Source organism: Pyrgilauda ruficollis, unplaced genomic scaffold (assembly GCF_017590135.1).
Source record: "Pyrgilauda ruficollis isolate IOZ18807 unplaced genomic scaffold, ASM1759013v1 scaffold72, whole genome shotgun sequence".
Classification (NCBI taxonomy): domain Eukaryota; kingdom Metazoa; phylum Chordata; class Aves; order Passeriformes; family Passeridae; genus Pyrgilauda; species Pyrgilauda ruficollis.
This window is the reverse complement of record NW_024529044.1, coordinates 730,609-748,971: the sequence shown is the minus strand read 5'-3', so window position 1 is coordinate 748,971 and position 18,363 is coordinate 730,609. Positions and strand designations below refer to the sequence as shown.

The 18,363-nt window shown below is 67.6% G+C and overlaps 6 protein-coding genes across 9 annotated transcripts; 4 read left to right on the top strand and 2 right to left on the bottom strand.

Moving 5' to 3' along the window:
* The first annotated feature begins 56 nt into the window (after window positions 1-56).
* On the top strand, window positions 57-1,343 carry GPR142 (G protein-coupled receptor 142). The gene is made up of 2 exons (XM_041485675.1): window positions 57-177; window positions 490-1,343. Exons 1-2 carry the CDS (start codon window positions 57-59, stop codon window positions 1,341-1,343), a joined length of 975 nt encoding a protein of 324 aa, XP_041341609.1.
* Window positions 1,344-2,800: 1,457 nt separating this feature from the next.
* On the top strand, window positions 2,801-9,191 carry GPRC5C (G protein-coupled receptor class C group 5 member C). 3 transcript variants are annotated; one of them, XM_041485862.1, is made up of 5 exons: window positions 2,801-3,014; window positions 6,350-7,370; window positions 7,935-8,032; window positions 8,208-8,351; window positions 8,496-9,191. In XM_041485862.1, exons 2-5 carry the CDS (start codon window positions 6,359-6,361, stop codon window positions 8,526-8,528), a joined length of 1,287 nt encoding a protein of 428 aa, XP_041341796.1. In that variant the 5' UTR covers window positions 2,801-3,014; window positions 6,350-6,358; the 3' UTR covers window positions 8,529-9,191. The 3 variants fall into 3 exon arrangements, with proteins under 3 accessions (XP_041341796.1, XP_041341795.1, XP_041341794.1); XM_041485861.1 differs by having other exon boundaries at window positions 2,883-3,014; window positions 7,938-8,032; XM_041485860.1 differs by lacking the exon at window positions 2,801-3,014 and adding an exon at window positions 5,029-5,075.
* Window positions 9,192-10,687: 1,496 nt separating this feature from the next.
* Window positions 10,688-12,776, bottom strand: CCDC137 (coiled-coil domain containing 137). Its single transcript, XM_041485748.1, has 6 exons — window positions 12,495-12,776; window positions 12,055-12,182; window positions 11,681-11,891; window positions 11,339-11,421; window positions 11,155-11,234; window positions 10,688-11,016 (listed from the first exon to the last, which is right to left on the bottom strand). The coding sequence occupies exons 1-6, from the start codon at window positions 12,737-12,739 to the stop codon at window positions 10,828-10,830; spliced, it is 936 nt and encodes a 311-aa protein (XP_041341682.1). The 5' UTR covers window positions 12,740-12,776; the 3' UTR covers window positions 10,688-10,827.
* Window positions 12,777-12,898: 122 nt separating this feature from the next.
* OXLD1 (oxidoreductase like domain containing 1) lies at window positions 12,899-14,259 on the top strand. The gene is made up of 2 exons (XM_041485825.1): window positions 12,899-12,951; window positions 13,094-14,259. The coding sequence occupies exons 1-2, from the start codon at window positions 12,916-12,918 to the stop codon at window positions 13,439-13,441; spliced, it is 384 nt and encodes a 127-aa protein (XP_041341759.1). The 5' UTR covers window positions 12,899-12,915; the 3' UTR covers window positions 13,442-14,259.
* On the top strand, window positions 13,795-15,824 carry PDE6G (phosphodiesterase 6G). Of its 2 annotated transcripts, none has more exons than XM_041485828.1 (5): window positions 13,795-14,150; window positions 14,605-14,705; window positions 15,280-15,427; window positions 15,504-15,544; window positions 15,629-15,824. In XM_041485828.1, exons 1-5 carry the CDS (start codon window positions 13,795-13,797, stop codon window positions 15,703-15,705), a joined length of 723 nt encoding a protein of 240 aa, XP_041341762.1. In that variant the 3' UTR covers window positions 15,706-15,824. The 2 variants fall into 2 exon arrangements, with proteins under 2 accessions (XP_041341762.1, XP_041341761.1); XM_041485827.1 differs by having other exon boundaries at window positions 14,012-14,150; window positions 15,164-15,427.
* Window positions 15,825-15,917: 93 nt separating this feature from the next.
* TSPAN10 (tetraspanin 10) lies at window positions 15,918-18,273 on the bottom strand. The gene is made up of 3 exons (XM_041485721.1): window positions 17,894-18,273; window positions 17,045-17,622; window positions 15,918-16,679 (listed from the first exon to the last, which is right to left on the bottom strand). Exons 1-3 carry the CDS (start codon window positions 17,954-17,956, stop codon window positions 16,388-16,390), a joined length of 933 nt encoding a protein of 310 aa, XP_041341655.1. The 5' UTR covers window positions 17,957-18,273; the 3' UTR covers window positions 15,918-16,387.
* Between the last annotated feature and the right edge of the window lie 90 nt (window positions 18,274-18,363).

Genomic DNA, 18,363 nt, shown 5'->3' with positions numbered 1-18,363 from the left:
GGACTCTGATGCCCCCGGTGCTCCTGTGTCTCCTCACAGCCGCTCCGTGGTGGAAGATGTCGCTGCCAGTGCCCAACAGCACCGTGGTGTCATGGGCAGAGCTGGAGCGGTCACCCTGTCTTGTCGGCATCGTGCCCATTGTGTACTACAGCGTCCTGCTGGGGCTGGGGCTGCCAGGTGAGGGGGCTGGGGGGCTGGAAAGAAAACCCCTCAGGATGGAGGGATTTTACCTGATCTCCCCCAACCTCAGAGCTGGCCCCAGTGCCTGGCTGCCCGGCCCAGGGCAGGTGCCACCACCACGGGGACAGATGGTATTTGCATTGCTTGGGCTGGCACACAGAAGAGATTAATCAGCCCAGCAAATCCCCAGGGCACCGGGATATTTATAGCTCCCCTCGGCTGCAGCCTGGGCAGCTCCGGGGTCTGGGTGCTGGGGGAGGGCTGTGAGCCCCCACCTCTCACCTCCACCCATGGCTCCCCTCCCTGCAGTGAACATCCTGACTGCCGTGGCCCTGTCCCGCCTGGCCACCAGGACCAAGAAGTCGTCATACTGGTACCTGCTGGCCCTGACCACCTCCGACATCCTCACCCAGATCTTCATCATCTTTGTGGGCTTCATCCTGCAGACGGCCATCCTGGCACGGGCAGTGCCCAGCGCCTTCATCCACACCGTCAACGTGCTGGAGTTCACGGCCAACCATGCGTCCACCTGGGTCACCGTGCTGCTGACCGTGGACCGCTACGTGGCTCTGTGCCACCCGCTGCGCTACCGCACCGTGTCCTACCCACGGCGCACCCGCAAGATCATCGCGGCCGTCTTCGCCGCGGCGCTGGCCACCGGCATCCCCTTCTACTGGTGGCTGGACATGTGGCGTGACGCCGACCCCCCCACGGCGCTGGACACGGCGCTCAAGTGGCTGCACTGCGTCACCATCTACTTCCTGCCCTGTAGCGTCTTCCTGGCCACCAACTCCGTCATCATCCGCAAGCTAAAGCGGCGCAGACGCGCGGGGGGCGGCAAGACCACGGCCCTGCTGCTGGCCGTCACCACCGTCTTCGTGGTGCTCTGGGCTCCCCGGACCATCGTCACCATGTGCCACCTCTACGTGGCCTCGGTCAGGAGGGACTGGCGCGTGCACCTGGCCCTGGACATCGCCAACATGGTGGCCATGCTCAACACCTCCCTCAACTTCTTCCTCTACTGCTTCGTCAGCCAGACCTTCCGCCGCACGGTGGGCGAGGTGCTGCGGGGTCACCCCCGGGCAGCCCCCCGCGGTGGCAGCGGGCACTTCCCACCCCCAGCCCTGAAACCGCTGAAGCTGCTGGGCAACACCGCGCTCTGAGCTGGGGCAGTGCCCGGCTGGCAGCGCTGGTGCTCACACAGCCCCATGCATTGCACCGGGACCAGGAAGACCCCCACCCTCCACAGAGCCGGGGTCACTGCTGGTGGGGAAGGCAGGAGGAGGTGGTTGTGTCCAGACACTCATTTGGGGATATCGTGGTGCCTGCCTGGCAGCAGCACCCCAGGGTGGGCAGCTCAGCCCTGTCCATGCTCAGCCCCTGGCGCAACACTAGAACTCACCCAGGGAACTCACCCAGGGAACTCATCCAGGACATACCCCAGCCCAGTGGCACGGAGGGTCCTGGGGAGCCCACTGCCTGTGGTGAGGGGTGGAGAGCACGAGTGAGCTCCTGCGAGCCCTGACAAGGACGTGGTGCCCGCTGGGTGCTACTCCATAAACTGCTGTCCTGAGACCAAACTCTGCCTGGGTCCGGCTCCCTGCGGGCAGCTGGAACGGAGACCCCCTGCTCCAGCCTCTCTGGCACAGGGTCCCTCTGCCCTGCCCACTCCCGTGCCCCTGCCCCACTGCCCGGGGCAGCTGGGGGGAGCACCCACAGGGTCTGCTGTCCCCTCTGGTGGGTCTGGACACATGGTAAGATCACAGATCCCGACCCCCACCCATTAATTCCCCTGGCAGCAGCCAGGCTGCAACCCCCGGGCAATGCCCCCCTGCATGGGGTGCACCCAGTGCTGCCCTCCCAGTTACACCAGTGCCAAACTGGTGTGACACTGGAGGAGCGGCCGTGCCGTGCCAGCCTGTCCCCAGCTGCCGGCAGAGGGCAGGGATGGGACACTGCGGAGCTGGCACTGACGGGGCAGGGAGCTGGCACCCCCAGCTCCCCAAACCAGCCCCGCCGCCACCCTAATTCCCCTTAAGGTCCTTAACGTAATCCCCCAAAACCGTCCAGCCTTTCCTCTCGGATTCCCGAGAGGGGCAGGACAGACCCAGGGGGTGCCCGGGGGGGATCAGGACCTCAGCTGGCTCCTGGCAGGGCACAGAGACACCCCCAACCCCACCAGACCCCCTGCCCACCCCCGAGCCCTGCTGTACGCGCACTGGGGTGGGATGGGGCGCAGCCTTTGCCCCCAGGGTGTGGGGCTGGCCCCCCCACGGACCCCTGCCCCGGGGCATTCTCCGGCGTGGACAAACTCCTCCGGGGATGTCACCTCATCCCAAGCCGGATCCCTACCGGGGGACAGGGTTAAAGCCCGACCCGGTGGCGCGGGGGGTACCTGGGAGGTTCTCGCTCCATTAATTCTGGCACGTGAGGAGAGCAGAACAGGGAAGGGATTAGTTATTAACCCGACCGCGGGCAGGGGCTGAGGGGCCGCGGGGCGGAGGGCTCGGCTGCCTCGGGAACCCTCGGCGGGAGCTCCGGGATTGCCACCGGCCCCCCCGATTGCCACCGCCCCCCCTGTGCCAGCCGGTGCGTGTTTACTTGGCAAAGGAGGTGGAAATGTGCTGACGGCGTCCGCCGGAGCGAGGGGCTCCGCTGGGAACGGCTCCGAGCCCCGGCCGGAGCGGCGGGAGGCTCTGGGAGGGCAGCAGGGACCCCCGGCTCCAGGCACGGCTCTCGCCTTCCCGAGGGGAGCCGCCGGCAGACGGGGCTCCGCCAGCCGTGCCACCGTGCCCGCCGTGCCAGCCGCCCGTCCCTGCGGCTCCCGAGGAAAGGTAAGCGTGGAAAAAATGCGTGCTGATGTTTTCGGGTAGAGCCTGGCCGGGGTCCAGGTGCCGGTGCTGAGCGACATCGCAGCCCCCCAGCGTGGCCTCAGCGCTGGAAGGAGCAGTTCTGCCCAGTTCCACCGCTGGCATCGCGGCTCCCAGCCCACCCAGAGCAGCGGCGGCTGGGATCGGGCTCTGCCCGTGCCGGGAGGTCAGGGTCAGGGACCCCGAGAGGAAACCGAGGGTGGCATCACCCCCCGGTGACCCCACAGCCTGTTGGGGTCTTTCTGTAGGACCTACAAAGGCTCCGGGAGCAGGCAATGGGGGCTGGAAACGGGGACAGGGTCCCGATGGGAAGGGGGAGCGGAAAACGCCCACGAGGGGTGGAACACGAGGGTCTCCGTGGGGAGGGGGCCGGAATCACCCGCCGTGGGGGGATGGGGAGGTTCCCATGGGAAGGGGATGAGGAAATCACCCGCCAAGGACGGGACACGAAAGCAAAGGCTGTGCGACCGCGGGCAGCCCCGGCGGGACGGGAGCTGCCGGTGGCCCCACGGGGGGTCACGGGGGTCTCGTGCTGAGTCAGCAGCCGGGAAAGCCTCCGGCGGAAGGAAGCAGCCGGTGGAGAGGCCGGGCTGCGGTGTGGGGGCGGCAGGACAAGCGGCCTCCGCTCCCGGCAGCGCTTATCCAAAGCTGAGCCTTTCCCGGAGAGCGAGGGCTGACCAATCCTGGGGCCAAATCCCCGGGGAAACTGAGGCACGAGGGTTGCTGCAGAGCCCCTCGCCTGCCCTGCCCTGCCCTGTGCGAGGGCAGGGATGATCCAATCCCAAACACCATTCCGGAGCCGAAGGATCCTTAGGAAGAGGGCGGGAAGGTGGCGGTGCCGCAGCTCTGAGCCCGGACACACCGTCCTGTGCCCGGGGGCTCCGGCGGGCGCCGGTCCTTGTGCCACGGGTGCCGCCGGTTCCGGTGGGAGCCGGTCCTGCCGCTGGAGGCTCTGCTGCCCTTTATCCCTGGATTGTTTTCATCCCGGCCTGGATCAGGGCAGGCTCCGCCGGAGGCACACTGAACTTTCCTCTGCATCCTTCACCCTCTTGCTTCACCCTCCCGAAATAGCAGCTCCTGCCTGGAAACCTCTCCCAGGGCTGGCGGGGCCCCGGGGTGCCCCAAATCTCCCGGGGCTTTTCCCCATCCCCAGGGATGAATGGGGTGATTGTGGGGTGCCCATCCCAACTCGAGGGTAGCGGCCACCCCTGTCGGGACAGGGACCACCAAATCCTGCCAGTGCCCCGGGCTGGGGCTGCCCTGGTCCCCGGCCCTCTGCTGAAAGGGGTTTCTGGGGTTTTCTGGGTCCTGCTGCCCTGCCAAGGGCTCCGGCTTTATCCATCAGCTGACATTCCTCCGGGAGGCCCCTCCAGGCCGGAGAATCCTTACAGGGCGGGGCCGCCCGTGGAGCGCCACTCCCGGCTGCCATCCCCGAGCCCACCGGAGCTGGGAGGTCCCGGCTGGGTGACACAGACCCCGCTGCTCCGTCCCTTGTCCCCTGAGGGTCCTTCCTGTTGTGCAGCGCTCAGCAGGGCCAGGCTGAGACCCCCAGACCCATCACACCCATGGCTGGGTGGGCTCAGCCCTGCTTCACCCCCAGCCCAGGCTCTGCCCCCCTCAGCCCCGTCCGGGCCCCGGGGCAGCCCCCCCGCTCCGTCCCTTGTCCCCTGAGAGTCGTTCCCGAGGAGCAGCGCTCGGCAGAGCCAGGCTGAGCCCCCCAGGCTGATCGCACCGATGGCTGAGCCCCCCAGACTCATCACACCGATGACCAGGTGGGCTCCTCCCCGTCCCGTCCCCCCAGTGTGGGCTCTTCCCCCCGCCAGCCCCCTCCGTGCCCCGCTGCGGGACCGCGGTGTCCCCGCCCGGTGCGGCGGGGCAGGTCCCGGCCGGCCCCAATCGCGCTCCCGGGGCCGAGCCGCACCTCGGGGAGGGGCCGGGCCGGGCCGGGCAGGCGCACGGTGCGGCGGCACCGGGGCTGGCTCGGCACGGGGGGAGCGGAGCGCCGGGCACCGGGGGCTGCGGCCGGTGAGCGGGGCGGGGTGGGCGGCGAGCCCGGCGGGACTGGGGGGCACCGGTAACGCCGACGGGAAGAGACCGGGACCGGGACCGAGAGCCGTCCGCCCCCGCAGCTCCTCCGGCCGGAGATTTGGGGGCGGCTCCGGCGGAGTTTCGGGGCCAGGACCTGGCGGGAGCACCGGGAAGCACCGGGACGGTGCGGGAGGACCGGGCGGGGGGGACCGGCGGAGGGGCAGGGGAAGCGGGACGGGAGTGCGGCGGCACCGGGCCGAGGGAGCGGGGGAAGCCAACGGGAGATGCGAGGGACCAGGCGGGGTTGCAGCAGGAGCAGAACTGGGGACGCGGGTGCAGCCGCCGGGGGCGCGGGGGAAACCGGGCGGAGGGTGCGGGGGTACCGGGCTGGGGGTGTGGGGGAAACCGAGCTGGGGGACGCGGTGGGAACCGGAGGCGGCGGAGCTCCTGGAACCCGCGGGCATAGGGACTCCGTCCCGGCGTGGTGCTGGGGGTCCCTGTCCCCGTCCCGGGCCTGGGGGTGCCCGGTTCGGGGTGCCCCTCGGGAGACCGGGGGCCCCGGCCCCGGCATGTCCTTGCTGGGATCTCCTCCCGGTTTCCTCCCCCAGAAGTGAAGCTGCGGCTTCCTCGCTGCCTCCTCTTCCCCGCGCCCACCATGAGGTGGCAGGAATGGGGTGGCAACGGTGGGGACAAGGATTGGGACCCCGTGTCGTGCCGTGCCATGCTGTGCCGTGCCGTGCCAGGCTGCGGCTGCCTACGTGCCAGCGGGCTGGACATGCGACCTGCACTGGGCCGGTGCCCAAAGCCAGAGGGAAGTGGGACAGAAGTGGAAAGAGGAACGTGGTGCACGCAGGGACAAGGCAAGGGGACAGCGCTGTCCCCCAGTATCTCCTCTGCCATCTGGTGTGGGCCCGCATTTGGGGTTCCTGGGAAGCATCAGGCACAGTGCTGCTCCTGACACTGGAGGAAGGGATCAGGAGAATTCCCAGAGAATTCCCATGTTGGGAGGGATCATATGGGGCACAGGGGGGCTGAGTGCCTCCTCAGCTGCCACCAGCCTCCAGCCAAGGAGCCAGTGCGACTGCCTGGTCCCATCTGGCGCTCCGTGGCCGTGTTGGCTGAGCTCAGCTGTGCCAGCAGGGCAGAGCTCCCCAGGACCCCACTGCTCACCATGGGGTGATGCCCAGTGGGGACCATGGGCAGGGATGCTCTGAGCTGGGAGCTGATCCCCATCCCCAGCCACTGTGTCCTGACCCCGCTGTGTCCTGCAGGGTCCCTGGATGCCACGGTGCAGGATGGGCACCACGGCCGTGCTGCTGGCCCTGCTCCCCACAGCCTCTGCACAGCCCACGCCGCCCCCGGGCTGTGGCCATGACCTTTCCTCCCTCTACTACAACCTCTGTGACCTCTCGGTGGGCTGGGGCATCGGGGTGGAAGCAGTGGCCAGCCTCGGCGTGGTGACCACCTTTGTGCTCACCATTGTCCTGGTGGCCAGCCTGCCCTTCGTGCAGGACCACCAGAAGAAGAGCCTGGTGGCCACGCAGGTCTTCTTCCTTCTGGGCACCTTCGGGCTCTTCTGCCTGACCTTTGACTTCATCGTGGGGCCGGATTTCTCCACCTGCACCTCCCGCCGCTTCCTCTTCGGCGTCCTCTTTGCCATCTGCTTCTCCTGCCTGCTGGCCCACGCCGTGGCCCTCAACTTCCTGGCACGGCGCAACCGGGCCCCGCGGGGCTGGGTGACGCTGGCGGTGGCCCTGTCCCTCGCCTCGGTCGAGGTCATCATCAACACCGAGTGGCTCGTCATCACGGTGGCGCGGTGCGAGGGCGGCCCCGCGGACCCCTGCCAGCTGGCGGACGCTGACTTCGTCATGGCCCTCATCTACGTCATGGCCCTGCTGGCGGCCGCCTTCGGCGCGGCCTGGCCCACCCTGTGCGGCCGCTATGGCCGCTGGCGCAAGCACGGCGCCTTCATCCTGGCCACCACCGGCCTCTCTGTGGCCATCTGGCTGGCGTGGAGCGTCATGTACCTGTATGGGAACCAGCGTGCCGGCCACAAGCCCGGCTGGGATGACCCCACGCTGGCCATTGCGCTGGTCTGTAACGCCAGTGCCTTCCTGCTGCTCTACGTCATCCCCGAGGTGACACACGTGACACGGCGCAGCCCCGAGCAGGCCTTTGAGGACGACGGCTACCCCACACGGGGGGTGGGCTACGAGACCATCCTCAAGGAGCAGAAATCGCAGAGCATGTTCGTGGAGAACAAGGCCTTCTCCATGGATGAGCCATCCTTTGGTAGGTGCCAGGGCTCGCCAGGGACCTCCTCACCCCATAGCAGTGCGGGCACCATCCTCTTGGGGACGCTGGGGATGTCCCCACCGGGGATGGCAGCGGTGGGTGGGTGACGAGACGTCTGGCAGTGACCTGCCCGGCACTGGCGCCTGCTGCTGTTGTGGCTCTGAGAACTGGCCGGGCTGGGTGTACCAGTTTGGGCTGAGCCCAGCAGCCCCAGGGAGCTCCCTCCCCAGCGTGGGGTGCCCGCGGCTCCTGCCCCTCCACCCCAGGCCCACGAGCCCCTGCAATAACACTGGGTGGTGACAGTCCCAGTGGGGATCATGGGCGGACACACCAGGTGTCTGCTCCCCATGGGGGAGGGAGGGTCCCCCTGAGCAGCGCCTGCACCCGAGAGACCCTACAATAACAAGCCACGGCTAGGCAGCAGCGATGCCATCCCTGGGGACAGGAGTGTCCCGCGGGAATGGCACGCAGCTGCTCGGTCAGCTCGTTAAACCTGCTAACGAGGTACAGGGAGCCCCAATGGGGTGGCACTGGCTCCATGGTGACTGTCCCGTGTCTCAGCAGCCAAGAAGCCGGTGTCCCCATACAGTGGCTACAACGGGCAGCTGCTGACCAGCGTCTACCAGCCCACCGAGATGGCCCTGATGCACAAGGGGATGGTGAGTGTGACACCAGGGTGTGGGGGACAGGGTGTGGGTGGGGTGTTCCTGTGACCCCTGCGTCCCAATGGCTCCTCTAACGGGGTGGGGACCTTCCAAGCCTTCCACCCCCAGGACCCTGTGGGGCTGGGGCGCTCCCGGTGCTGTGACCTCCCACCCCCTGTCTGTCCCTCAGAGCGAGGGTCCCTACGACGTGATCCTGCCCCGTGCCTCCACCAGCCCCATGCCCGGCAGCGCCAGCTCCACGCTCCGAGCCGAGGACGCCTTCGCGGCGCAGGCCCGGCACTCCAGCATCCCGAGGGACACCCGGAGCTGCCAGGTGGGTGAACGGTGGCTGCAGCGGGGGCAAAGTCCGGCCCTGCCATGGTGACGGCGCTGCCCGGCACCCAGACCCTCCCCGGTGGGTCAGGGTACACGTCCGTGGTGCTGGTGCCACCGCGGTGCCACCCCGCTGTGCCCACAGGTGCAGTCCCCGTACAGCAGGAACCGGTGGTGAAGCCCCCGAGGCACAGCTCCCGCAGCGCCGGCACTGCTGCAGCCCCTCCGTCCCACTGCCAGGGCTCGCCGAGCCTCATCCCACCCTGACTGAGTGTGAATGCCACCCTGGCTGGCAGCCAGAGCTGCTTCCTGCCCGTGGGACGCCTGCACACGGTCCCAGAGCCAGCGCTCCCACCTGCCCGTCCCACCCGGCCACGGAGCCCCTCATCCCTGCCTCAAGGACTGGCTCCCGTGAGGACGCCCCCGTCTGTCGCCTCACTGCCCTCGTGATGCACAGACCCCCCACCTCCCCCAGGCCATGGACCCTCCAGAGCTGGGGAGCCCGTGGGACCCCACCCAGGGCACCCCCAGCACCGAGCCCCTGGCCCCGCACTGACCCCCCCAGCCCTGGGGACCCCGAGCTGAGCTGGCCCCATCGCACCGCAGGGCACAAGGGGACACCAAGCTGTCCCCAGCTCTGCCTCCTCCTGTGCCTCTGTTTCTCCGTTGCTGGGGGAGGGGGATCAGTGCCTTGCTGGGGCTGGGAACCGGCCCCCCACAGCTCTGGCCGTCTTCTCGGTGCCTTTCCCCCCCTCGGGGCTCCCCCTGCACGGAGTGGGGAGGGAGCTGGGCCCCTCGCCCTCCTTGCGGCTTTGTCAAGTTTCCTTTTCATTTTTTTCAGGTCACCCCAATAAAGGTGGTTTTTCCTATGATGCTGTCACAGGTGGCCTGTGATGGGGGTCCCAGGTGTTCCCCACCCCACGGGCTCAGCCCCATGCCCCCATCCAGGGGAGGGACAGGGAGCACGGGGGGGCTCCGGGCAGGCTCCTCGGCACCCCCATCCCCCAGCCGGGGCCGCTGGGCCGGGATCCCGTGGGCAGATGGGCTGCCGGGCAGGAGGTGGCACGGCACGGAGGACGTGCCAAGGTCGTGGTGGTTTTCCCGCTCGGATTGCCTTCCCCTCCAGAGCCATTCCTCCTCCTCCGGGCAGGAAGCCTGCGGCCAGCAGTGCCATGAATTATTCAGGGCTGGAGCGGCTCGGTGGGGGCAGCGGGTGACCGGGTCTCCTTGAGCCGGAGCCGGGATGGCGGCGCTGGGGTGGGCATGCGTGCCCTGCACGGTGTCCGCACAAGGGACACGCAGCGCCAGGGTGGCACTCGCCACGTCCCGGCTGTGCCTTTAGCTTGCACAAACCCACGCTCCCGGCTCCGGGGACACGGCCGCGAGAGAGAGCCGGGTGTTGGCAGCGGGATGTGGCCGTGCCCCCCGGGCTGTGCTGCGTCAGCCGTGTTTACCTGTCACCTGTGTTTACCTGGTGCCGAGCGGCAGCGGGGACATTGCCCAGCAGCACCAGGCACTCGGTGTCACCAGGGCCACTGTCACCACAGCACACCCTCCCTCCTACCGCCCGCGGGCACCGCATGGCACAGCGCGTCACCCCCAAAAGGCACCTCCACCTTCCCGGGGACACAGCGGTGACACCTTGGGGACGGCAAAGCCACCCGACAAACAAGGCGCTCAGGGGTGGCAGGGACAGCGGAGGGGCCCTGCGGCCGTGCCCAGCCCCTCCGGAAGCGCGGGATCCCACCGGCCCCGCCAGCGCCGGCCGCAGCGCGGGGCGGCCCCGCTCCAACAGGGAACGCTTTGTGCCGGCGGGGCCGCGGAACAGCGGAGCCTTTGTCCGGCCAGGTGAGGCAGACACGGCTGCGCCGCGCCGGGAGCAGCCCCGGAGCCTCCCCGGAGCCGGGGGCTGCCCGGGGGTGGTCGCAGGGCAGGTGGCACCGGGGTGGCGCGGGCGCAGCGGCGGGGACGTGGCAGCACACCTGGCACCGGGGTCACCGTGACCGGGGCCAGGCAGGGACACGGACAGGGATGCCAAGGGCAGGGCTGTGTGTGGCTGCAGCCCTGGGGCTCAAGCAGGGTCACCAATAGTGACAATAAAGGCAAGTGGCACACTCCATGTCCCCAGCACCGCCTCACTTTCCTCCCAGTGGGTGCTGAGCTGGCAGGCACTGGGGTCTCCTCACAGCTGAGGAACGAGACTCCTGCCCCCACTAGAGCCCTGGCAGGGCCAGCCCATGGTAACAGTGACATGCCTGGGACTGCCATCTGCCAGCACAGCAGTGTCCCTCAGGACCCCTCAGGAACGGGGAGCACAGACACGCTCACACCCCCGGCTCCACCAGCACCTTTTACTCCAAACAAGTCCACAGGGACCCACGCCGGTGCTGAGCCGTGCAGCGTGGAGCTGTGGGAAGTCCCGGGGCTCAGCAGTGACACAGAGCATCAGGACAATGTCCCTCTGGAGTCGCAGGGGCTCAGCCCGGGCCGGCCCGGGCGCGCTCCCGCTCCAGCTGTTTGCGCCGCTGGATGTCGCGGTAGGCGCGGATGACGCGCGCCCGCTCCTCCTCCAGGATGCGCCGGCGAGCCATCGACACCGCCGGGGACACGGGGGACGCCTGGCTCTGGCCCAGGCGAGGCGTCAGGAGGAGCTGCTTCCGTCCAGCCTGCAGGCAGAGATGGCACAGCTCAGCGGTGAAGGATGACACACGGGACTGCGCTCCAAGGAGCTGGCACCGGCTCACTGAGGCCACCGCTGCCCTCCCAGGTACCGAGGGGTGGGTGGCACTGTCCCCAGAGCTCACCTGCTCGGCAGGACCCTGTCCCCTGGGCCGTGAGGTGATGGTGGGTGGCTGTGTCACCACCTCTCCAAAGGGCACCGTGTCTGCAAGAGAACAGGGTCAGTGGGAGACCCTCGGGGTGCCCAGCTCCCCCCACGTGCTGCCCCCCGGGGCTGGGGTCACTGCAGCCCCCCCACTCCATCCTCACCTTGCAACAGGCTCTTCTCCAGCATGGCCTCCTTCTTCTCCTCCTTTTTCTTCCGAGCTTTTTCCAGCTTTCTTTTCTGAAACCTGAAGAGCCACATTATGGCTCAGGGGTGGGCAGGGAGCAAGCAATGAGTCCCCACCCCACGGGAGCCCCCCAAACCCCACAGCTTTTCCCCCAGGAGGATGAAGCAGGCTTGTGGCTCTGTTCCCAGAGATCCATCCCCATGGAAAGGGTGCCCACCGCCCCGCAGCTGCACCCCCAGACCTGCCCTGCAGAACTGGGCAAGGGGACATGCCACAGGCATGGGCTGGCCCCATCTGGCTCACACGGCCTTGCTCTCACTCTTTTTTCCTTTTGGACTTCTCTGGAGCCGTCGCCTCCTTCTCAGGCTCCCGCTGGAGCTGGTTCTCTGTCAGGAAGAGGACGCGCTGCACCTCCTGCTCCATGCGGCAGATGTAGGAACGCTCCGACTCGCCCCTGCCCCTCCGGAACCTGGGCACGGGCACGTCCCCCGCGGCCCTGGGGCCCTTGCACTTCTGCTGCTGCTTCTTCTCTAGGAGAGACGGGTGACATTTCTGCAGCGGTGACACCACGGGAGCCCCTCGGGCCGGCACAGCGCGGTGGGACATCACCGGAGGGAGGAGGATGTCCCACGGCAGCATCCAGCCATGCTGTAGGCTCCTGGGCCACCTGCTCGGGCCACCTGCGTGTCCCACCTGTCCCCTGCCCCTTGCCAGGGCCCGGGCGCTTCAGGGCCTCGCGGCTCCGCATGAGCTCCCGCAGGCGGAACGGGATCTCCTGCTCCTCGGGGTGTTTGGGCTTCATGTTGTCCTTCTTCTCCTTCCTGGCGAAAATGAGCACAGTCAGAGGGCTCCAGGGAAGCACCGGCACCTGGAGGCTGGGACACCGGGACCCAGGCACCGGGACACCGGGATCCCTGTACGGAAGGATGCTGGGATTTGAGCACGGTGGGAAGCTCAGACTCAGGAACGGCTGGACACCGGGACCGAGGCATGGGGAGCCATCAGGGTCAGCACGGGCAGACATCGGGACCCGGGCACGGTAGAGATCAGGACGCAGACGCCGAGAACGGGACCCCGCGTGGGTCCAGCCCCCAAACCGGGAGCGATCCCGACTGCATCCCGCGGGCACTGACCTGCTGCGCAGCGGCACGGCCGGTCCATGTTCCGATCTCGGTGTCGCTTTCTGTCCCGGTCCCGCTTTCCGTCCCTGTCCTGGTCCCGGTCCCGCTTTCTGTCCCTTTCCTGATCCCGGTCCCGCTCCCCGGCCCTGTTTCGGTCCCGATCCCGGTCTCTGTCCCTGTTTCCGTCCCAATCCCAGTTTTTGTCGCGGTCCCCGGGCCGGTTTCTGTCCCCGGGCCGGTCCCGGTCCCCGGGCCATGGCTTCGCCGCCCCTCACGTGCCCGTTCCGCCGCCACTTCCGGCTTTCTGGCCTCGCCCCTTGATGCTTATTGGTCCCACTTCCCCTCCGCTCCCGCCCTGCTGAGCGCACCGGGCTGCCATTGGCTAAGAGAGCTGTCACTCGGGGAGGGGGCGGGGCCAGGGCGCTGCGGCCGGATGCTGCTGCGGGGGCTGGCAGGGGCGCGCCGGGGGGTGAGCGGGGACAGGGGGGACACCNNGGAGGGGCTGGGGGTGGCAGTGGGGGTGCACTGGGGACAGGGGGATCCTGTGGCTGAGCTGGGGGTGCCGTACCCCCCCAGACTGGCACCAGCACGGGGGTCTCCGTTCCCTGCAGCCCCCAAACAGCCCCAGGGGGACCCCACGCCCCCCCACCACCTCCTGCAGCCCCCGGGAGCGTTCGGACACCGCCACCTCGGACGACCCAGGAAGGGACAGCAGGACAGCCACCCCCAAGGGCGACAGGGGGGACCCCCCTGCAGCCCCCCCGATGCCCCCCCCGCCCACCCACTGCTGCGGGACCGGCTGCCCCAACTGTGTCTGGGTGGGATACGTGGAGGAGCTGCTGGAGCGGCACCGGGACGGCGGAGCCCAGGCCTTGGCGGCCGTGGAGCAGCACGTGGAGGACGAGAACATCAAAATGATCCTCAGGATGGAGATCAGGCTGCGTGCCAGGAAGGACTGAGCCTCCCACGGGCTCCCCAGATGGTTGGGGGATGCCCCAGGGGGGACAGGATCCGGGCCTGGGTGGTTGGGAGAGTTTGTTGTGTGCTGAGCGCGGCACCCCGGGAGTGTCACGCGAGGTTGGGTCACCTCCTGTCTCAGAGGGAGCTGTCCTTGGGGACAGGTGGTGGCTCAGGGCTGTCCTGAGCCCTGGATTTCCCGGGAGCTGGATGCTGTGCCCTCCCCAACATGGCAAATCCCTGCCAAGGGCAGCCTGAGCGGCTCCCCAGCCCTCCTCCTTCTCCTCCTCCTGTGCTCCCAGCTGGAATTTAAGCACCTTGGGGGGATTTTCAGCACCTTGGCCATGCCTTGGTGATGGGGGGGCCAGACCCCTCCCCACTGGCACCACAAAGCCTCTTAGGGGCCTCTCTGGGGGCTCGGGGGCAGCGTGTGGCACCAGGCACGTGGGAAGCAGCAGCCTCCTGTCAAGGACACTGTCCCTGGTGTCACATCCAGCCTGCTCACCAAGCTGCCTTTTCTGCCTCCATCTTAAATCCCCAGACACTTGTCCCAAACTTGTCCCTTCATCCTGGGGGACTTGCAGCTGTTGAGACCCACCCAGACCCCCCCACGTCATCCCAGGACAAGGTCCCCAAGAAGCCACCCAGCCCTGGAGTGTCACGCACTAATGAACCCCAATTAACAGCCAGGCTCTGCTCTCTGCCAGGGAAGTAGGTGCTTCTCCATGGAAAACACTCCTGCATCCCTTTAATCCTATTTGTTGGAGCCCAACTAATTGCAATTAGTGGCAGGGGCTGAAGTTCAATTAAAGTGTGCCGATTAGTCAGTTTTTAATTGCTTTAGTGCTAGATTAGGGAAGCTTTGGAGCAACACGAGCCATGGGCAGGGGCTGCTGGACCCTCTCTGGAACCAGGACCCCCACCAGGCTGGGCTGGAGACTGGAATGGGGGTCCCATCGCTCCCTGTGGGATCAGGGGACACTGGAGGAGTCTCTGGGAATGGGATCCCCCTGGGGGGAAGGCAGGATTCCCCCACGTGGGATCCACTGCCCACTGGCACAGGCAGGGCTAATCCTGACACCTCCTCCCCCCCAGAGCAGGGGAAGGACACTGGATTACCCCTGGGGAAAGCAGGGAGGTAAATAATCCTATTACCCCCGGGCAGGATAAATCTCCCTCCACGAAAAGCCCCCCAGAGCATCTCCAGGCCGGAGGGAGCCGGCTGGGCGGAAGGAGCAGCTCTGGAGCCGGGAATCGTGGCACTCTGTGAGTCAGGGGAGGGGACACGGGGTTGTTTGCTGCTCTTCCTGCATCCAGGGACATCCAGGAACATCTCCCTGGCTTGGTGTTCCCAGAGCTGTGTTCAGCTCTGCAGCAGGGCCAAATCCCTGACAGGATCCCAGAGCGGGCTTGTACCACAGAATTCCTGCTCCTGGTGCCATGGGCCATCCCCTGCTCCTCCTTCCCAGCCTGGGGTACCCACCGCCCCCACACAGACCCGGGCACGCCATGGAGGGTCCTGGCAGTGCCCTGAGGGGTCCCCGGGTGTCACACCCACACTGGGGTGGGGGACAGGGAGGAGGAGTGGCAGCAGCCCTGGTGGCCCTCGGGGTGCCCTTCCTGCCTTTGGGGGTTAACGCTGAGCCAGCCTTGTGGGGAGGGGGCTCTGCAAAGCCCAGCAGGGCTGGGTGGGAGGAGAAGCTGGTGGTTCCATTTCCCTCCAGCGGGTGTGAGGAGCTGTCCTGTGCCAGCGCTGAGCCCCAGGGAGCACCGTGAGACCCTGGGAACACTGTGAGCTCCAGGGAACGCCGTGACCCCCAGGGCTGCTGGTCCCCCACAGCCATGAGCCTGGAGCCCCCCAAGCTGGAGGTCAAATCGGCCACGAGGGTGAGCGGGGGTCCTGCCACCCCCCGCAAGGGCCCGCCCAAGTTCAAGCAGAGGCAGACGAGGCAGTTCAAGAGCAAACCCCCCAAAAAGGGGGTGCAGGGGTGAGTGGGGAAGGGCCCTGGGATGGGGTGGGGGGCCTGTACAGGGACAGGCCAGACAATTCCTCTTTCCTTGCAGGTTTGGTGACGACATCCCAGGCATGGAGGGGTTGGGAACAGGTATGGGAATGCCACCCCTTTGGCAGCGGGGGGGCAGGGCCTGGGGCGTCACACGGCCACAAGCTCTGTCCTCTCTCTCCTCAGACATCACTGTCATCTGTCCCTGGGAAGCCTTCAGCCACCTGGAGCTGCACGAGCTAGCTCAGTACGGAATCATTTAGGATTTGGGCAGGCTCACCAGCCCTGTAGTGCTGTGTAGGTCGAGGCCCCCCCTGCCCATGCTGGGGATGGGGGGGGCTCAGCTTGGAAAAATGCTCATTAAACCCTAACGAGCACAGGAGTCAGTGTTGTGGGCTGGGGAGGAGGGAAAGCAGCTCCTCAGGGCCTGGGGTGGGATGGGCAGGACACAGATGGGTTCAGGATTCAGGTTTATTTGGGGCTGGACCAGCACCCCAGACATCCCCAAAGCTGCAACATCCCTGCACACCCTCAGCAGCAGCACCAGTGGCGATGGCAGCACACACAAGACCCAGACGCGTTCAGGATTTTTGACAAGACTTATCTAGCACCAAACCAGCCCCTGCCTATCGCGATCCCCACGCTGCCCTCACAGCTGCGATATCCCCGAGCACCCTCAGAGCCAGGAGCACTCCCACTGCCTCCAGCAGCAGCAGGACACCGGCCCCGCCTGGCCCCAGCTCTCAAGACCCTGGGGTGGGATGGGCAGGACACAGATGGGTTCAGAACGCTGACAAGATTTGGGGCTGGACCAGCACCCCAGACATCCCCAAAGTCCCTGCGCACCCTCAGCAGCAGTGCTGACGGCAGCACAGACCAGACCAGACGGGTTCAGGACTTCCGACAAGGTTTATTTAGCACCAAACCAGGCAATCCCCATATCCCTCACGGCCGGATATCCCCGAGCACCCTCAGAGCCAGGAGCGCTCCCAGGGCCTCCAGCAGCAGCAAGACGCCGGCCCCGGCGGCGATGGCCCCGGCCTGGCCCCGCAGCCACGCGGCCAGCGCGGCCCCGCATCCCCCCGCGTGCAGCGCGGCCCCGGCCGCCGCCGGGCCCAGCGCCAGCGCCCCGAACCCGCACTGGGCGTTGGGCACCGAGCCGTTCTGCAGCGGCTCCTGGCAGCAGGAGGCCGGCACGCCGCACGCCTGCACGCCCGGGGCGCTGCAGTTGAAGTACCTGTGGGATGGACACGGAGATGTGGGGTCACGCACGTTCGGGGTGCGGGATGGGGTGTGCCACCCCCACCCCCAGAACTGGGCACCAAGCATGGGTTCCAGCTCATCCCTCTGCTTTCTGGGCCGTTCTGGGGATCCCACCACCCCAAACATGAGTGCCTAGCACAGACCCCACAAGGAACGGGGGGAGTTCAGCCCTGGGGTGGGGATGGGGTCCCACAAAGGAGGTTTTCAGCCTTGTGGTGAGGATGGGGTTCCACACCCAACAGGGTTTTCAACCCCAGCATAGGCATGGAGTCCCACAAAGGAGGTTTTCAGCCCCAAGATGAGCATGGCCTTCCCCACTCACCCCCAGCCCCGACTCACGGGTTGCTCTCCCAGTCACGGTAGGACACGAGGCCGCAGCACTGGAGGCTCCTCTGCACCTCATCCAGCAGGAACTGCAGGTCGGGGTCCTCCCGGTAGCGCAGGAGGCAGAGCAGCAGCAGGTCCCGCAGCGCGTCCCGCAGCCGCCGCCGCAGCAGCAGCAGCAGGAGCCCCCCCAGCAGCTCCAGCCCCCCGAAAGCCAGCACGGCACCCAGGAAGAAGCGCAGCAGGCAGGGGCTGGCTCGCAGGGCGCCCAGGCAGCCAGCCAGGGACACGCTGCTGGCCCCCAGCCCCGCCAGCACGAAGAGCAGCATGGGGTCCGAGCCCAGGGGTGCCCCACGCTCCCCCCCGGGCAGGGGGCTCTTGGTCAGCAGCCCCCAGACCCCCACAGCAAGGGTCAGCAGCCCCAGCAGGAGGAAGAGGAGGTTCCAGAGGATGGCCAGGTAGCGCACACAGCGGCTGAAGGGGCTCAGTTTGGGGGGGTCGGGGTACCACACTCCGGGGTCCTGCTCAACGGTGTCATCACCATCATCATCATCATCAAAGGAGGAGTAGGGCAGCTCCACCAGCCTGGATGCCTGCACGGACAGAGGAGCCACTCACAGCCCCCAGAAATGTTCTTGCAGCCCACAGCCAGACACTGCCACGGGCTCCTGGAGCCACCCTACACAGCCTTGCTTAGCCCCAAACCCCCCCCGCTCATCACGGGGGTCTGCAGGGGAGCACCCCAAAGACTCTGACCCAAAGGGACCCCCAGATCCGTCCCTATGGAGACCCCCGGGGATGCAGCACGCTGCTACCCAGGGGTCGGGGGACGCGGGGTGCTCGGGTAAGGGGTCCCGGCATTACCTGGGGCAGCAGCCGGGTGCCCTCCCCGCGGGGCTGGAACAGGCGGACTCTGCTCAGCGCCATCGCCGTTACCTCGTGCCCGGACCCGTCACACTCCCATCATGTGAGGGGCTGCGGGCGGGCTTAAATGGGGCTGCGTGTGCCTCCCCCAGCTGGGCACGATCCTTCTACCCTCCCACGGCCACAGCTGGCCCCGATCGTCCCCTGCTCCACAGCTGGGCCCGATCCCTCCCTCCAACACCGCGAGGCCCCTCCGAGGCCAGCGGGGGCGCTGGGTGCGTGCGGAACTGAAGAGCGAGCCGGCGGCGGGAGGGGACGCTTTTATCTGTAACACCGAGGCAGCATGAGGGATCATTATGGCGGTGACACCGAGGCAGCATGGGGGGACGACTGGTGGTGACGCCGGGGTAGGAACCTTGGTGCGGCGGAACGCGGGCGCGGGGCGCGGGGCCGGGGGGGGCGGGCGCGAG

What these genes read in the sequence shown, in the direction of transcription:
- PDE6G (XM_041485828.1), top strand. Translation starts at nt 13,795, where the DNA reads ATGGGGGGGCCAGACCCCTCCCCACTGGCACCACAAAGCCTCTTAGGG. An exon ending in CCCAAAAAGGGGGTGCAGGG is followed by an intron (nt 15,428 to 15,503) that starts GTGAGTGGGGAA and finishes CTTTCCTTGCAG; the next exon opens with GTTTGGTGACGACATCCCAG. An exon ending in CATGGAGGGGTTGGGAACAG is followed by an intron (nt 15,545 to 15,628) that starts GTATGGGAATGC and finishes CTCTCTCCTCAG; the next exon opens with ACATCACTGTCATCTGTCCC.
- GPRC5C (XM_041485862.1), top strand. Translation starts at nt 6,359, where the DNA reads ATGCCACGGTGCAGGATGGGCACCACGGCCGTGCTGCTGGCCCTGCTC. An exon ending in CATGGATGAGCCATCCTTTG is followed by an intron (nt 7,371 to 7,934) that starts GTAGGTGCCAGG and finishes CCCGTGTCTCAG; the next exon opens with CAGCCAAGAAGCCGGTGTCC. An exon ending in CCCTGATGCACAAGGGGATG is followed by an intron (nt 8,033 to 8,207) that starts GTGAGTGTGACA and finishes TCTGTCCCTCAG; the next exon opens with AGCGAGGGTCCCTACGACGT.
- OXLD1 (XM_041485825.1), top strand. Translation starts at nt 12,916, where the DNA reads ATGCTGCTGCGGGGGCTGGCAGGGGCGCGCCGGGGG. An exon ending in TGGCAGGGGCGCGCCGGGGG is followed by an intron (nt 12,952 to 13,093) that starts GTGAGCGGGGAC and finishes CGTTCCCTGCAG; the next exon opens with CCCCCAAACAGCCCCAGGGG.
- TSPAN10 (XM_041485721.1), bottom strand. Translation starts at nt 17,956, where the DNA reads ATGGCGCTGAGCAGAGTCCGCCTGTTCCAGCCCCGCGGGGAGGGCACC. An exon ending in GCACCCGGCTGCTGCCCCAG is followed by an intron (nt 17,623 to 17,893) that starts GTAATGCCGGGA and finishes CTGTCCGTGCAG; the next exon opens with GCATCCAGGCTGGTGGAGCT. An exon ending in CGTGACTGGGAGAGCAACCC is followed by an intron (nt 16,680 to 17,044) that starts GTGAGTCGGGGC and finishes TCCATCCCACAG; the next exon opens with GTACTTCAACTGCAGCGCCC.
- GPR142 (XM_041485675.1), top strand. Translation starts at nt 57, where the DNA reads ATGTCGCTGCCAGTGCCCAACAGCACCGTGGTGTCATGGGCAGAGCTG. An exon ending in GCTGGGGCTGGGGCTGCCAG is followed by an intron (nt 178 to 489) that starts GTGAGGGGGCTG and finishes CCCTCCCTGCAG; the next exon opens with TGAACATCCTGACTGCCGTG.
- CCDC137 (XM_041485748.1), bottom strand. Translation starts at nt 12,739, where the DNA reads ATGGCCCGGGGACCGGGACCGGCCCGGGGACAGAAACCGGCCCGGGGA. An exon ending in GCCGTGCCGCTGCGCAGCAG is followed by an intron (nt 12,183 to 12,494) that starts GTCAGTGCCCGC and finishes CATTTTCGCCAG; the next exon opens with GAAGGAGAAGAAGGACAACA. An exon ending in GACAGGGTCCTGCCGAGCAG is followed by an intron (nt 11,017 to 11,154) that starts GTGAGCTCTGGG and finishes CTCTGCCTGCAG; the next exon opens with GCTGGACGGAAGCAGCTCCT.